This window comes from Hevea brasiliensis, chromosome 10 (genome assembly GCF_030052815.1).
Source record: "Hevea brasiliensis isolate MT/VB/25A 57/8 chromosome 10, ASM3005281v1, whole genome shotgun sequence".
Lineage (NCBI taxonomy): Eukaryota > Viridiplantae > Streptophyta > Magnoliopsida > Malpighiales > Euphorbiaceae > Hevea > Hevea brasiliensis.
In genome coordinates this window covers 93,468,566-93,484,683 of record NC_079502.1, presented here as the reverse complement: position 1 = coordinate 93,484,683, position 16,118 = coordinate 93,468,566, and the positions used below count along the sequence as shown (strand labels likewise).

General features: G+C 32.6%; 2 protein-coding genes across 4 annotated transcripts; one reads left to right on the top strand and one right to left on the bottom strand.

The window, feature by feature from the left end:
- Positions 1–943: 943 nt before the first annotated feature.
- LOC110654624 (NADH dehydrogenase [ubiquinone] iron-sulfur protein 4, mitochondrial) lies at positions 944–4,227 on the top strand. Its single transcript, XM_021810653.2, has 5 exons — positions 944–1,206; positions 1,816–1,904; positions 2,408–2,537; positions 3,255–3,284; positions 4,007–4,227. The coding sequence occupies exons 1-5, from the start codon at positions 1,036–1,038 to the stop codon at positions 4,064–4,066; spliced, it is 480 nt and encodes a 159-aa protein (XP_021666345.2). The 5' UTR covers positions 944–1,035; the 3' UTR covers positions 4,067–4,227.
- Positions 4,228–4,924: 697 nt separating this feature from the next.
- LOC110654623 (probable amino-acid acetyltransferase NAGS2, chloroplastic) lies at positions 4,925–14,045 on the bottom strand. Of its 3 annotated transcripts, none has more exons than XM_021810652.2 (10): positions 13,427–14,045; positions 11,753–11,840; positions 11,308–11,516; positions 10,998–11,149; positions 10,319–10,739; positions 9,464–9,561; positions 7,680–7,791; positions 7,342–7,501; positions 6,365–6,437; positions 4,925–5,593 (listed from the first exon to the last, which is right to left on the bottom strand). In XM_021810652.2, the coding sequence occupies exons 1-10, from the start codon at positions 13,781–13,783 to the stop codon at positions 5,443–5,445; spliced, it is 1,821 nt and encodes a 606-aa protein (XP_021666344.2). In that variant the 5' UTR covers positions 13,784–14,045; the 3' UTR covers positions 4,925–5,442. The 3 variants fall into 3 exon arrangements, with proteins under 3 accessions (XP_021666344.2, XP_021666343.2, XP_058010415.1); XM_021810651.2 differs by lacking the exon at positions 13,427–14,045 and adding an exon at positions 12,005–12,592; XM_058154432.1 differs by lacking the exon at positions 13,427–14,045 and having other exon boundaries at positions 11,308–11,551; positions 11,753–11,837.
- Positions 14,046–16,118: the final 2,073 nt, after the last annotated feature.

Below are 16,118 nucleotides of genomic sequence, written 5' to 3'. Positions count from 1 at the left end.
TCTTTAATATATTCTAGATTAATAACAAAGCTTTATTTCATCTAAATTATAATAGGTGTAACATGCAAAATGTTTTAAAAAATAAAAAATTTTAAATTTTTATTCAAAATTTTTTTATTTAAGGTGAATTATAAGTAATAATTATTTTACAAGATTAATATTTAATCGTCTCTAATTAATTTTAATTTATATAATATAATTGTTATATATATATATATATATATATATATATATATATATATATAATATGAAAATATTTTGCCCATAAAATTTATATGAAATTTATTATAATTAATCATTGAAATAAAATAATTAAAAATACAGTTAGATATGATAATATATAAGGTACATGTAAAAATTAATATACCTAAATTTAAACTCAATTAATATTTTTAAAATCTAAATCTTGAATCTGATTATTATTATTAAAAAAATACTGAAATTCATTTAATTTTATATTTTTTAATTAAGATTTTATATAAAAATAATTTTTTTTGTAATTTATATTTTAAAATTTAATAATTTCACAAAATATTTTAATTTTATTTTATATAAAATAAAAATATAAAAATTTATAAATATTATTATAAAAAATATATTTTATATTTAATTAAATATTTATATAAATAAATTTAAGTAATAAATACTTAATATGTAAAATCTAAATCCTAATCAAATTAATTTTTTAAAACTGAATATATTTTAAACCTTATTATATAATATCTAAATCTATTCTATTATACCTTGGTTGGATCGAATACATATAATATTTGACCCATTATCCCTATATAAAGTAATTTTATTTTAATTTTTTTTTACTTTGTTAATAGAAAACGATTTTAAGTTATAATTTTAAATTTTATAAGGATTTGATTGAATTAAATCAAAAGATAAGGATCTAATTGACATTAGAAAATAGTTTAAAAGGGCTTATTTAAGTTTTGTCCAAATCTTCCTTAGCACTGATGCTGTTTTCCCCATTACCTCCTATACTCCAAGGACGCGCCCCATTTTCACTAGTCTACTAGAGCCAAGATGGCAAGCTCCCTGCATCGACTTTGGAGTCATGGTCGCTACCTGGGCACGAAACTGGGCACACTCTCCAGACCCTTCTCTGCGACCACGGACGCACTGGTGGAGACGCAGGCCAAGCCCGGCGAGATCGGTATGGTCTCTGGGATCCCCGAAGAGCACCTTCGCAGGAGGGTACCGCGCTTCTCTCCTTATATATATTTAGTCTGGCTCGTTTTCGCTGGATCATTCTTTTGTTGATTCCTGAATTGCACAGTTAACGGATGATGTGGATGCGTTTCTACTTCAATTTTAGGTGGATTTGATTGATTAGGGTTTTGGAAGTTTACCATTTTAATTGTGATAGCTGTATTTAATAGGCCATTTTGGAATTTCTTTTCAATCCATTTTGAACATTGATACTCGGAGCTTACAGGGAGAAGTGTGAATTATGATGTTTCTGTCACACACAGTGTTAGGTCGCTCGTAGATAATTCTTGAGGCAAGGTCTGGAAGAGATTTGTTTATCTTTTGCAAGTTACTGATATGGAAGGCTGGTTGCTATTCTTATTAAGTTTGTTTTTGGGGCAAGCTAGTTCTTTACCCATTTTGAAAGTATGCGATTTCCCCTTTATCTTTCACGTAATCTGTATATGTTGGCATGACGTTGATGAACATTGAGGTCTGCTACTCTGCACTGTTTTGTTCTTTATCTTTCACCACTGGATTGGCATTGCTATTTTAGCATGCTTTCTGCTCCCTTTGATGATTTCGTTACCATTTTAGTTCTGATATTAATCACAGGTGGTAATTTACTCACCAGCTAGAACTGCAACACAACAAGGATCTGGAAAAGTTGGAAGGTGGAAAATCAATTTTATGTCAACGCAAAAGTATGTTCTCTTTTGGCTTTTTAGCTCTTGGGAGGATTTTCATTCATCCTCGTGTCTATGTTTTTCTGTGGGTCATTATGATTTTTCAAATGATTTGTAGTGGCTAGGCAGGCTTTCGAATGAGGAATTTTGATGAATAATGATCCCTTTGTAGTGATGCTTGCAGATGCTGACAATTCCCATGTTTATGCTAAGAAAAAAATTTATTTTTGGAAAGTCTGTGGACCATCCAAGACTTTGTTTTTGAAATCCTGAAGCATAATTTTTTTCTTCTTATCATATGACTACTGAGTATCCTTTATTTTGCAATATTGAGTGGTTCCTTTACCATCTGCCGACATCATTGATTTCCAAGTAATTTTTCTTGGAAATTCATCTAATTATTGTACCCATTTGTTTAAAGTAACGGTTTATAAAATTTTCCAGTGCTCCAGTATTTTATGAAAATTGCTACCCTGAACACTTGATTAACTGTTATTTATCTCTGATTAATATTTATGCAGGTGGGAAAATCCATTGATGGGTTGGACATCCACAGGGGATCCATATGCCAATGTTGGTGATGCCGGACTCAGTTTTGATAGTGAAGACGCTGCAAAGGCATTTGCTGAGCGACATGGTTGGGAATATGTGGTGAGCTTTAATTGTTTTCATTTCCCAATATTTACAACCTGAAACAAGTTTGTTTGGTACTTCTTTTTGTCCATTCTGATTCTTTGTAGTCCCGTCATTCCTTGGGGGCTTTTTTTTTCATTAAAAAAAATTAGGATTTTGTTCTATCATGCTTCTTAATGATTTTACTAGTTTTGTCTTTGTTCCGATTATATGCCTCTTCTTTGTTTTTTTCATTTCTCAAAATACTACACAAATGAATATTATTGCTAGTTGGAATTCCACAGACAGGAACACAACTTGAGATGCAATTTTGATGTTGTTGTCCCTTTGTTGAAATATTCTGAGATACCTCTTCCCTAAAAATGGGAAGGGGCAGTGTTTTCTTTCATTTCCATCTCTTGAACAATTTTTTATCTTTTTTTTTTCTAGCTTTTTAATTTTTTTACCCTTGAAATTTTACCGTTTTAGTAAATGTGTTGCCAAATTCTGAATGAGGCTAGATTAGTTTTTACGTTTTAATAGGCGATTAGTGTTGTAACTTTTAGTGCGATTTTAAATTCCCTCAATCAGGAGATGAAAAAGCCAGTTGATAATGTTCAGATTAATTCTTCTTGTTATGGTGGTTGTTGTCATTTGCATTATTTCACCTTTTATCTTTTCCTCCTTTTCTATCATTTACAAATATTGGTTTCCATTTTTCTTGCTTTTGATAGTAATTCTTGAAATTATTTACAGGTTAGAAACCGTCAAACGCCACTATTGAAGGTTTGAAATTCATCTCACTATTTTTACGTAATTTGTATTAGCAGATTTCCATTTCTTCCAAGGATAGTTCATGAGTGTCTTATTTATTTGAGGTTATAGTCTAGGTTGGAGCAAGTCTGAATGATCATCTTAAAGATTTGTACAATTTTGGTTGAATACGGATGTAGATTTCCATTCCTCATAAAGTCTACAAACAAAAAGAATGAAATAATACGCTTAATTGATTGTTCAACCATTTTTGTTATCTTCTTTTATAAGCTAAGGCATTCTTTGAGGATACGAGAAGCTTTTTTTAAGTTCCTGTCCACACATGCCTTACTGATGAACCTTATGTTTGTTATAGTATTTTTCAGTAAGGTTGTCTATCAATTTTTTGGGTTGATACTAATGGACTATGTTACTAAAATTCCATTTGCATAATAGTTGAAGGTGGTAAAATTATATGCTCCAACTTAACGGGGGGTGTCTTATAGATCTAAAATCATGCTAATATTGGTTTGATAAATGTTCAGGATGTGATGCATAACTTCGAAAATTGAGGCATTGTAGTATTGTACCAAGTGCTTAAAGAATCTCTGTTCCATAGGCTGATAGTTAATTTGATGCCTAGATTAATGCTTCTTGCACTGATATTGACTACACTTTCATTTCTGTTTATGCTTGTAAAATGTGACTTATATTATATCTCTTATCATTCGGAACTTATTTTCTTCTGCTTTCAGGTCAAGTCATATGCAGATAATTTCAAGTTTAAGGGTCTTCCAAAAACAGAGGACAAATGATTGTATTTCTCAGCAACTCTATTTCCTGGCTGCACAAGAGAAGCGCAATATGGTTTGCATTTTTTTTCACTGCACATTTTCGGCATGTAGCGACAATGTACTTTCTTGCAAAACCTCTGTCCCAACTGAATTCTTCTCATAATAAACGGGATTGATGGGTCTGCTCTTTTGCATTTTTTCTTTTAGTTTTTCTCTTGATATGAGGCTACAATAAACTTATTTTCATGTCCTTGGATTATTGGTAGAAATTTTGTGATCACAATTTCTATATCACCTAACATCATGAAATTGGCTGGAAAAAAGGAGGCCTTTTAGAGTGATCGTGTGGGATGAGATCATGGGGTTAGAGTATTTATTATTCAGCATTCCATGGGTTTGGCATTTCTATCATTTGAGTAAATTACCATTGAATCTCTGAGGTACAGTAAAATCCATATGTTAGTCTCTTGTTTAATTTTGTGTAATGAAAATTAGTGAAATGAAAGAGTGAAGGAAGGCCTGTGGCGACCGCGTTTCATGCATTGGGCTTTAAGCAGCTGGAAGTCCTCTAGAAACCATCCATCATCATCATCGTCTTCTTTTTTCTTCTTTTCGAGTGGGCCAGTGGAGCAATGCCAAACACTATTGGCTTGCTCAAACAAATTGGCACCTTCTAGAGTACTTCCATGAATCGTGATAAGGAGTAAAGTGAATGAAGAAAATTCCTGAGATCATTTATGTATATTCAATTAAAATTTTAATAAGATTGGTTTATATTTTTGTTTATAAATCTTGTAAATTATTAAATATCTTTTACGTCGTACTATTAAAATAAATTTATTTTTTTTCTTGAAAAGGATAAAATAAAAATTTGAGAGATATCTGAAAATTACATAACACTGCTTAATTAGAATTAGTGTCACCATACAAAAACTGAAGAAAGTTGACAACACTACAACAGAGATTTTTGTGTGATCCCATTGCTCCTTAATTTAATAATGTATCTATGGAAACGCTATCCCACTACAACAGTCCAACAAATGGCTATAGCATAGAGATCCTCACAACTACCTTGTTTACTAAATACTACAAATTTCATCAAAAATTTTATCTGAACTAGCTAACTTTGTCGTGTATTTGCGTTGGGCTGTTGCATCAAGATTTTTGTCTTGAATACCAACTTCACAGTCATAAAGAATCACGAGGAAGACACAGCAACCAACCTTCTGATTTACGATTTGTTCAACCTTCTAACCAAAGAGATAAATCAGGCGCCAAACTCATTCAAGATGCCTACAAAAATTTCCCCTCTATTCTGCCCCTCTCAAAAACAAAAAAAATATATATATATTTTAACTAACGTCAGTAAACACATAACCTTTGTAGGATGCCAATCCTTAACTAAATGCCCTATTAACAGTTATTCCACTTGTATTAGGCAGCAACTTCTTCATATAATACTTGGAATTACGGGATAGATTGATCTTCTTCCTCCTTTTCTCTGGTATCGTATCAATTGAACATTCTGAGAAGCCACGCCTCTTGAACCTGTAAAACAAAATGCATATATTTAATTGGCCCTCATTTAAAATCTTAGGTAGATGGAATGCATTTGAAGTTCAGACAAGTTTTTATACACAGCAAATTTTTATTTTGTTCTCTACATCTCTCAAATGCGCAATCCTATAATAAAAAATGATTTATCAAAATTAATAATTGCAGTCAACCATATGAAGTCCGCAACTAATTGTATTGGAAATAACCAATTCGTTCAAAACTGCAAAGATCTAGAATCAACCTTGGTTCAAAGGGCCTGGTTCAAAAGTGACAATCCAACAGCTAAAAGCAAATGACAGTTATACTTACCTCCACAATTGAGTAAGTTTTAGCCATAAATGTAGGGTCAGCAGAATGAATTCATCCCATAACCAAATACCAGAATTATACTCTTACAACAAAACAGTACCTCTAAGTTATGTTTATTATAGTCTTAAAAACAGAATTATCATACTGGAAATAACCTTATCTTTGAAAACCAAAGGGAAGAAACTAAAAATGATTCGAAGTGACAACCTACCAGAGGACATATGTCATTCCCCTGCATTATGCCATCAAGTTACTAAAGACATCTCAGTCATGAAATAAAGTAAATTTTAAAAATGCATATGAGATGAAAGGATAGAGTGAATTCCAGCACAGTAATGGCCAGAAGAAAAATCACTACTCTCAAATTCTTTTGATATATTATTTCTAACGCACTATGAGTTAAAGTGATTATTAAGCACATGTATTTTAAGGTATTTAACAAAGAAAATGTACCAGTCTGCTGCACGGGTTGTAAGCAGAAAGAGCATTTCCAAATTTAGGGAGGAGGCTTTCTTCTCAATGAAATCTGCAAACATGGTCAAAATCAATACACTATTCATACAATAACAACAATAACAACTAAACCTCAATCTCAAACTAATTGGGGTCAGCTATATGGATCATTTTTCACTATTTAGTTCTGTTAGATACCGAGTGCACATCAATACACCATTCATAATATGTTTTAAAGTCCACATGGTAAAAGGATAAGAATTATAGACAAGGGGAAAAAAAGTAGAATAGAAGTGTCATGGTCTGATGGAGAGGATAAAGGTCTTCACCATTTGTATAGGTACAATCCTAGTAGAAGTAGTTTACACATAAAAGTTAAAATTTTGGGCAAATCCGAAGAAGGTTTTCCTATATGTTCATTGCAAAATATTTCCAGATCCCAAATACTAAATGCCAAATAGATGTTCAGTTCATGATTCATGGGTTATATATTCTTCAATTTTCTACCAACCATTAACGGCATCGGGCCATTAATATGTTTAAAGCTGAACTGCTTGAAGTTTACAGCAAGGCATTATCTCTATTATCTAATACTGAGTCACTGCAAAAATGGGCAAAAACTATAAAATTAGTCAAACACTTCCTTCAAAAAATTACAAACCACATCCCACTGCATCCTCAACATTCTATTCACAAATTTGTGTTTATTTTTTGGGTAACATAGTCCTACTCTTGAATTCAATAAGCTAAACTAAAACTATAAAATTTGCAGTTATATTTAGGAAAAAAAATAGTCCAAAATTTTGACCATTACACAAGATTTTTACAGACATTTGGTATGGCCCAAACAAAGTTGTATACCACCATTGTGTTTACATTCAACATTTCACATCTCAAATATCCATGATCTTAGCAGCAAAAGAAATAAAAATAGAGACACTATAAAACATACTACAAACAGACATCAATAAACATACCAAGCAATTTGTCTCCCTGTCCTTGTCCACGGCACTCAGGAGACACTGCAATAGCCGCAACTTCTCCACATTTCTCCTCAAAGAAAGGGAAAAGAGCAGCACAAGCAATGATTTGACCTTCTCTTTCCACAACAACAAATGAATCCAAAGTTTTAAGCAGCTATAAACACAAACAAGAGAAAACCAATTAATTCCAGTTCAAACAAAACATAACTGCCCAGCAGTGTCAGCTATCTTTTCCTGTCTCTGCCTTGCAATGATAAGAATATCATTTTCTTATCATTGCAAAATTATAATTTTATCAGATTAAGAACAGTAGCGGTCTGGCAACAGCAAACCTCTTCATCAGTCCGTTGCACCAATACACCAGAATCTTCTAAAGGTTGTACGATTCGTTTTATTCCTGAGAGATCTGTCACCATTGCCATCCGAGTTCCTTCATAAACATCACTAAGCACACAAGATATTAAACCACAAATCAATGAAGGAATAAACAAAATCGGAACTCGGAAGTGTGATTCAGCATATCATATCACAACAACATCATTTTAATCAGGTAAATGAACTTTTATCAGATAGCCTGGTATCTGGAATACAGCTTTCAAAGTGAAGTGCTTCACATTTTCAAATTTATATGTTTCATCAAAAGCTACTTTAAGTCTAAATCCAAGTTAATAATAGATTTGATATTTCTAATATGCCTTCTATCACAAAAACCTATTTAGCTTGAATGTGTGAACAAGCACAGGTCTGCCATCGCCATGGGTTAAAATTTGATCATAAGAATTGGAGATGTTTATGATTCAAACTTTGAACCACTTGATCAAAGAGATTTCATTACATATTAGAAAACCACTCACTATAATCATGAACTTATAGTGGAGCTCAAAAACTGGTTTATACATCCAACACAATAAATTGGATCACATCATACATTTACAATTTATGCATTGTGTCCCATAAAAGTAGTCCATAGAAAAAAGCTTCCACATTTTAGAGAAGGGGAAAAAATGCATTCACGTTCATTTCATTTTAGTTTTTAAACTTTTCTCTCAATTATACTTGATATTTCAAAGGCCAAATGACCAAGAGAGAAGGAAGAAGGGAGGAGGGGAAACAAAAAAAGAGGGGACCTTTGCATGCTTCTTCAACTTTATACAATATTTCTAATTTCATTGATTGTGGTCATAAATTTGACAATGGTAAAAAATGGGGCCATTCAGTGAGGGAGTGATATATATATATATATATATATATATGATATATATATATATATATGATATATATATATATATATATATATATATATATATAGTGGTTGATAAATAAAATCACTACTTTTACAAATTAAAAGGTTTCTAAAGAATAATAGTTTGCATTATCAACATTGAAAACAAAAAGACATTTTTTGGTCATTTGAGCTTACAATGTAAATTTATCACATAATGAGAGAGCTATAATGGGAAATGAGAAGCAGACTGGACAAAGCAGGATAGGGGGGAGAAAATGCACCAATTTAGCATAATAGATTACCAAAACTTCCTCAGAGGAGAAATCTAATCAATCTACTTTTCGTAGTATTTTAATGTAAATGCCATCTCTGCAGCACATATGCAAACAAATGATGCAGGGTAAGCCAATATCGATGACGAAAACTAAAAGAACTTCCTAAATGAAAAGGATATAAACCTGGAAATCACTCAACTACATGCTGCAGAATCACTTCATGTTGCTAACCACAGGAGGAAAATTTTCTTTCTAATTCAGTTTTCTTTAGCTCTCTCTCTCTCTCTCTCTCTCTCTCTCTCTCTGACATTTCCACATTTATGATAAACAGCCTTGATTAAGGTTCAAACATGCTAATTAAAGTTGAAAGCCAAAAAGCATTATGTCAACCTCTTGTAATTAGAAGACAGTACACAACACCAAAAGCAATAGCTTATAGCTAAGCAACTAAAATATCATAAAGGTTCAATGAACACAAAACTTGGAAATCTAACATTTGAACACAATGTGCATCAAGGACAGGAAGATGTTAATAAGGAATGCATGCTGTTTAAAATTTTGTTATCAAATAGTTAAATCAACACTAGACATCAAAAATGAGTAAGTTATCACATACCTAGCCACCATTGTCCCCATCCCATCTCTTTTAAAAAGTTCCAACAATAGAACCCCACCGATTGTCCCATCTAAAAGATGTACTCTTTGAACACCTCCCTGAAAATATAGCACAAAAATTAATCAGCAGATAGACACCAAACACAAAAGTAATTGAAACATAAAACAGAATTTCCAAGGATTTCAATATCAAGAAATCTAAATAATCATCTCTATGACATATTTAGTTTAAAACATAAAATGTTACATTCAAGATAACTGTTTCCAATCTGCATTATATAGCTAAATGAAGTTCACATGCAAATTGATATTAAAGACTGAAGAGGACAATTGATTTTCAGAAAAAAAAAATATATATATATTTTTGAAAGAAAAAGAAATATCTTAGAGATTCTCATATCAGATATATAACAGAAAAGTAGTGTTGCATTCTCTTTTTTGTTAGCCACTGTTCATTTATTTGTTTATTTATATTCATGAGAAAATTTTAGTTTATTATTTCTTTTAGCCCATTAGTACAAATGCTTAATAATGTATATAAGCCTGGAAAAGAGTTACAAAAGACTTACCCATCTCTAAAACAACAGAATTACTACATTCAGCAACAGTCAGCACCCAACTCTTAGTGCATACCAGCAGAAGGGTCAAATTCAATTATTTTTCACATTAAAATTTGCAGAATATATAAGAGAAAAAGGAAGCACCCAGGGAGAGAAGGTTGTAAAGCAATATTTGGGATCAGAACACATCATGGATTGCATCCATTTCAATATCTAATTAATTTGAAGACCGTTTTAAAAGGTCAAAAACGTGATACCAGACATCATTTATTTAAAAGCATCCATCATGAACTTACTTTACAAACAAAAGCTGCTGCAGCTAATTCTGAAAGGTACCCATTTGATCGACTTTGCCGTTCATGACCTCCAATGGCAAAACCTTGTTCCCCAGATAACCCATTCCCATTGTCAAAGCCAACACCATTCTGGAAGGTAGCACTATGCCTTCCACTAAGAGGCTTACCATTCTGTGACATAAGGGAAACTCTAACAGAATCATTGTGTTCGAAAGAAGAAAAATCTTCTTTGCCAACAGCTTTCACATAGTGAGCTGCTATCTCACTTTGCTTAGCTCGCTCACGAATCAACATATCTGCTTCGTCAATAGCCAAGAAGCGAATAAGGTGTCCACTCTCATCAAGAATTGGACCATCTACAATGCATAAAAGCTTATCTGCCTCAATAGCCAGGGCACATGCTGTAGCAACTTCATACGTGCTGAAATATATGAAACCATAAAGCATTATGCATCAATCTTTTGGAACAAACAATTGTGGATGCCAAAAGCCAAAAAAAAATGATTATGCAGGTATTTCTTGTATCAACAGACTTCAGTCAGTTCATTAAAGAGTTAGGTTCGCTCAACTTTAAGAAAACAGTCAAAAGCACAAATAAGGACAGTTTACAATACGTAGTTTTCTTTCAAATTACTCATCCATTCAAATAATGATAGAAAGAGAGAATAAGTTAGCATACTTGCAATTTAGAACTTCTCCAGAGCTAGAATAGCCCAGGTTGCTCAATAGAACTATACAACCACCATCAAGCCTTTCACGCATGCGAGTAACATCTACTTTCTTTACTTCACCAGTTGCTCCAAAATCAACGCCACCAACAACTCCTCTTCTCTGGAAAAGAACATTAGAGAAACTCATAGTGACATTGACATTGAGTAAGCAAACTATGCCAGAGCCCAGAGGTAATGACCATCTCACATAAATAAATGCCTGAAGTAAGGAAAAGAACTAAGGATATTAAAATACCGATGTAATAACCAAAACAGTACCTTGGCGGCAAGAAAATTACCACTGGCAACACTGACACCAACATCATGCAAACGACTACTGTCACCATGTCTACGGATATTACATACGGAAGGCCCAGGAGAGAGTTTTGCCTCTATCATCATGCGAATCTTTCCAGCTGCCTCCATTGATGCAGCTAGAGCCTCGGAGTCGGTTATTCTGTATTGACCAAAATATTTAGGCTCATGCCCTGCAATAAAAGAATCGCCACTCACTAGGTGCTACCTAAGCAATTCAGATAACAGATAAAGACTATCAACAACAGCTAGTTTAACACAGAACCAACGCCAAATAAGTCAATCAAGTAAATCAAGAATCAGTAACAATATAGGGGGCAGGGGGAGGGGTGTGACCATAAACTGCACAAATTGATTAAGAAATATGAATTTCAAACAAATACAACCAAAAATGAAAATTTGCAGTTACCTCTCTCGGCCAACAGGTTATCAATTTGAACATGGGTCCCCGGGACAAGCACAAACCTGATTCCCAGATGATGAAGGAATGCTATATCCTGCATATAGATATAACTCTTCATTTTATACTTCAATCCCAAAATTTCACTTTACTGGAAAACAAAGAACTCCTACTAATGTTACTTTTCTAATGAATTCTCCAGCAATTTCTCACTCGTTGGAGCACATATTATATTTATAGTTAAAGAAATAAAGTGCTTGCCTTCAAAATGGGATCCAAGAAGGGACTAGAAATAATTTCACCAGAAATAATGACTACAAAAGTACCGCCCCTATATGCCCACAGGTATGGCCAGACCTCGCGAAACCACCGCACGAATTGCCCGTCCTCGACGGAATTATAAGTCTCTTCCTCAACAGTAGCACCGGTCTCCGACTCATTAAACACATTGCGCTTCACCGAATTTCCCTTCCCCCCCTGGTTATAGACCAAAGCAAAGGGTTTGGGAGGCCTAGATTGAGGACGTAATTCAACAGTTCCTTTACTATCCTCGAGAATGAAGCGGTGGCGGCGAGAGAACGGGCAAGGAGATAATTCTGCGAGGTTTTGTAGAGTAATGCAGCGGGTTGAATAGGAAGCGGCCATAAAATGAGCAAGAGAAGAAAAGAAGAAGAAGGAGAAGAATACAGGAAAATGAGTGTGTAAAGAAAGAAGCTTGATTGCTGAATATACAAGAAGATTCACCAATGGAAAAAAATTACAGACCACCCGCCTCCGTTGCCTACTTGCCTTGCTTTGCTTCTAAGTTTCTACCTTATTTAGTATTGTGTTAGTCAACGAGGAAGAACTGGGGTCGCGCGGTGCGTAACCAGGTCGGCATCTGGTGAGGATTTTAGTTTGATTCGTTTTTAAAAAATAAAAAATCAATTTGATTAAATTCGATTTGATTTATTAATCTTAATTTCATCTTAACGTTTTCTTCTACTTGTTTTTGATTCATTTAAAATTTAATTTCAGCTGTATTTTTTCTTTTTAACTCTAATTTAAAATTTAATAATAATTAATTTAAAAATTAACTATTTGACCTGATATCATTTTTTTTAAAAAAATTAAATCAAATTAAATATATAAATTTTTAAAATAAAAAATTAAATTAAATTAATTTAATTTTTAAAACATATATAATTAATCAAGTAATCAGATTTTTGGATAGTCTACGAGCCTCGCGATATTTAATCGTTCAACAGCATATTTTGCTGTTCGAATTTGAAAAAGAAGCCTTATTTTGTGGTCAATGCCCGTTATGTTCTTGCTTTTCCTCGACCTCTTCAAAAGTTCACGAGTTTTGTTTTATATATATATATATATATATATATATATATATATATTAAACTCACATATTAAAAATATAAATTTATATATTTATATTTTTAATTAATAATAAATTAAATCAAATAAAAATTTTTCTTTATGTATATATATTATATATTAAAATTTATTTTGTCGTTTTATTAACAGTAAATTATTTATGTTAAAATTTTTAATTAAAAAAGAAAGATCAGCATTGATTCACATATATAATTTTTAACTTAAAGAGTATAATTAATAATTTTCTGTACTGTTTGAACTCTCTCATTGACAGTGTTAAAGCTGTAAACTTGAGAGAGAGAGAAAGAGAGATACCCTGAGCGAGTCGTCCAAGTAAGGACTATGAACAAGCTCCCCAGATAAGACAACGACAAATGTAGTGCCTCTATGCAAGAAAATATGAGGCTGAACTTCCCTCAGCACCTCCAAAAATCTCCGGTCATCCTCTGAAATACCGCTGCCACTGCAGCTTCTACTACACCTGCACGCTTTCCCCACCCCCACCAACTCTTTTCTTCCAAAATTTCTCCTCAGTTTCAAGCCGTGACAGAACACATCTTTTAGGTGGTTGTAACCGAGGAGATTTGGTGTGCTGTGACATGATGAAGAGCTAGTTTCTGCATGATTTTGCAGAGAAATCCACGACCTGGACCTGGATAGGAACGTGGCCATGGTTTTTCTCTTTTCTTTAGCACTGTGAGGAGGATGGATGACTCATAAGAACGGAGACAGGTCGCATACACATATAATACCTCATAATGGGATGGAGTTAAGCATATAATACCTCATTATCATATAATGGGATGGAGTTTTCTCTGCCACCAAACATTCCGCATCTACAATGGCAGTGAGTGGCAGATCATTAACTGTTGTAGATTTTAGGGAGGTGAAAAGAATTATGCTCAATAATATGAGAAAATTCCAATGGCATGTAAGTATGTGCCTTTTAATCAAATGGAATCTATACTATTTTGTTGGACAATATTTGTTCAACTCCATTATTTTCCTTGATTGTTTGTCCTTTCTCTCTTTCTCATTTTGTTGGTTCCATGTTAATGTGCCTTTAAAAAAATAGATTTTATTCCCTCTAATTCAATTAGTTTATACTCAAAAAGCGAGACGAGCTTGATTGGTTCCAAATTCCATTTTTTCCATTTTTTAAAGAAATATTAAAGAAAATAATATTTTCCATTTTTTAGACTAGTTTTTCTCTCGAGCTTTCCGTCGAATGTCTGCCCTCTGAGGGCCTTCTCACCTCCTCTGGGTGAGGGAACGCTCTTCCCTACCCAACACCCAGAGTGTAGGTAGTCCCTCCCTACCTCTAGGTTGGAGTGCATATATCTTTTGGGTTTGGCTTCATATCTTTGTGCTTCTTGTGAGGGTTCTTTTGTAGATCTATGGTTCGATGTTGGTTATGAGGGTGATCTTGGCCGGAGCAAAGAGGTGGAGTAATGAGCGGTTTCCGACGATGGTTACCGGGCCGGGGTTAAAAAGGTTGTAGGTGTTAGTTACCAGTTATCATCCAGCGCCCCATATCAGAAGCTTGGTTCAGCTATCCTTGTTTGGTAGAGCCTCAATATTGTTTACAGTGCAGGATGTTCGGTAGAAGGAAGAGCTCGTTGTCTTCTCAGGCGGCAAAGGGGGTTAACGATATAGCTATTAGAGTGCTCTCCTTGGATTGCTGGGTTTGTCTGTACTGTTTCCTTTGTGTTCTTGGCCTTGACTGAGGCTTCGGTATTTTGGCTTTTGTTCTGCTGTGATGTGGTGCTGGTGGATGTGGGTAGGCACTTTATGCGGTGTTTCCTTCTTTTCTACCGGTGGTGGGTTGCAGCAAAACCCTGAAGGAGTTTCGCCGAAAGTTTTCTTTGGTGACGGCTTCTGGGGATTTCTCTAGAGCAATGTATTGGGCTGGGTTCATCCTTTGGGTTTTATTTTTTTTTTATTTTATGTATTATTTGGATGGGCTGGGTCCTTAGCCCCTCTTGTACTGTTCTTTAAAAAAAAAAATCCAATCAAATCAAACGCTGTGTTTCATGTCCCACTCTCACTAAATAATTACTACCTAGGGAATCAATCTTTATTAAATATTTTAAAAAAAAATTTTGAATTTTTAATCTTTTAAAAATTTTTTACTACTATAAAATATTTTGATTTAGTTAGAAATATAATATAATACAAGAATAAGATAAATTAAAGTATGATAAATAATTCGAAAAAAGTTAATAAATTATTTTTGAAAAGTTATATTTAATTAAATTTACATAATGTGGAATTCTTCATGGAGAGAATATTAAGATTCAACTAATATATTTATTCTTAAAAATTTAAAATTCTGAGAATTCAAATTTTAGTCTACAATATTAAAAATAAATAAATAAAAAGGAAAAAAAATTAGAATTGGGCAAAACTAAAACAGAAGGAATTGGTAAAGTAATAAAAAAGAACAACTAAATTAAAAAATAAATAAATATTTTCCAATTATTTTAATGCTATACCAAATAAGGGAAATTAATACTTTAGAAAACAATTTTTATAAAAAAATATTTTCTATATACGCCAAACAAACAAAGCTTACATGCAAAATATAGAGTTAAATTTTATATAAATAGGAAAATTCATAATATTGTCACATGATATTATTCTTTGTTATATTGTCAAATGATATTCTCTATTATATTGTCATGTGACTTTTTCTATTAATTTTTTTATTTTTTATTAATTAATTATTTAACTGCTTTAAATTATAATATAAAACAATAAAGTATTTCTATAATGTTACTACGCGACATTATTTTTCATAATATTGTGTGTGGTATTCTTTATTATATTGTTATGTGACTTTTTCTATTTTTTTATTTTTTATTAATTAATTATTTAATTATTTTAAATTATAATTAGATTATTAATGCTCCAATTATGTATGCATAAATTATAAGTTATTTAAATAATTACTCTCTTAATATTATAATTATTATAAGATATATACTTATTACATATATTTATATTT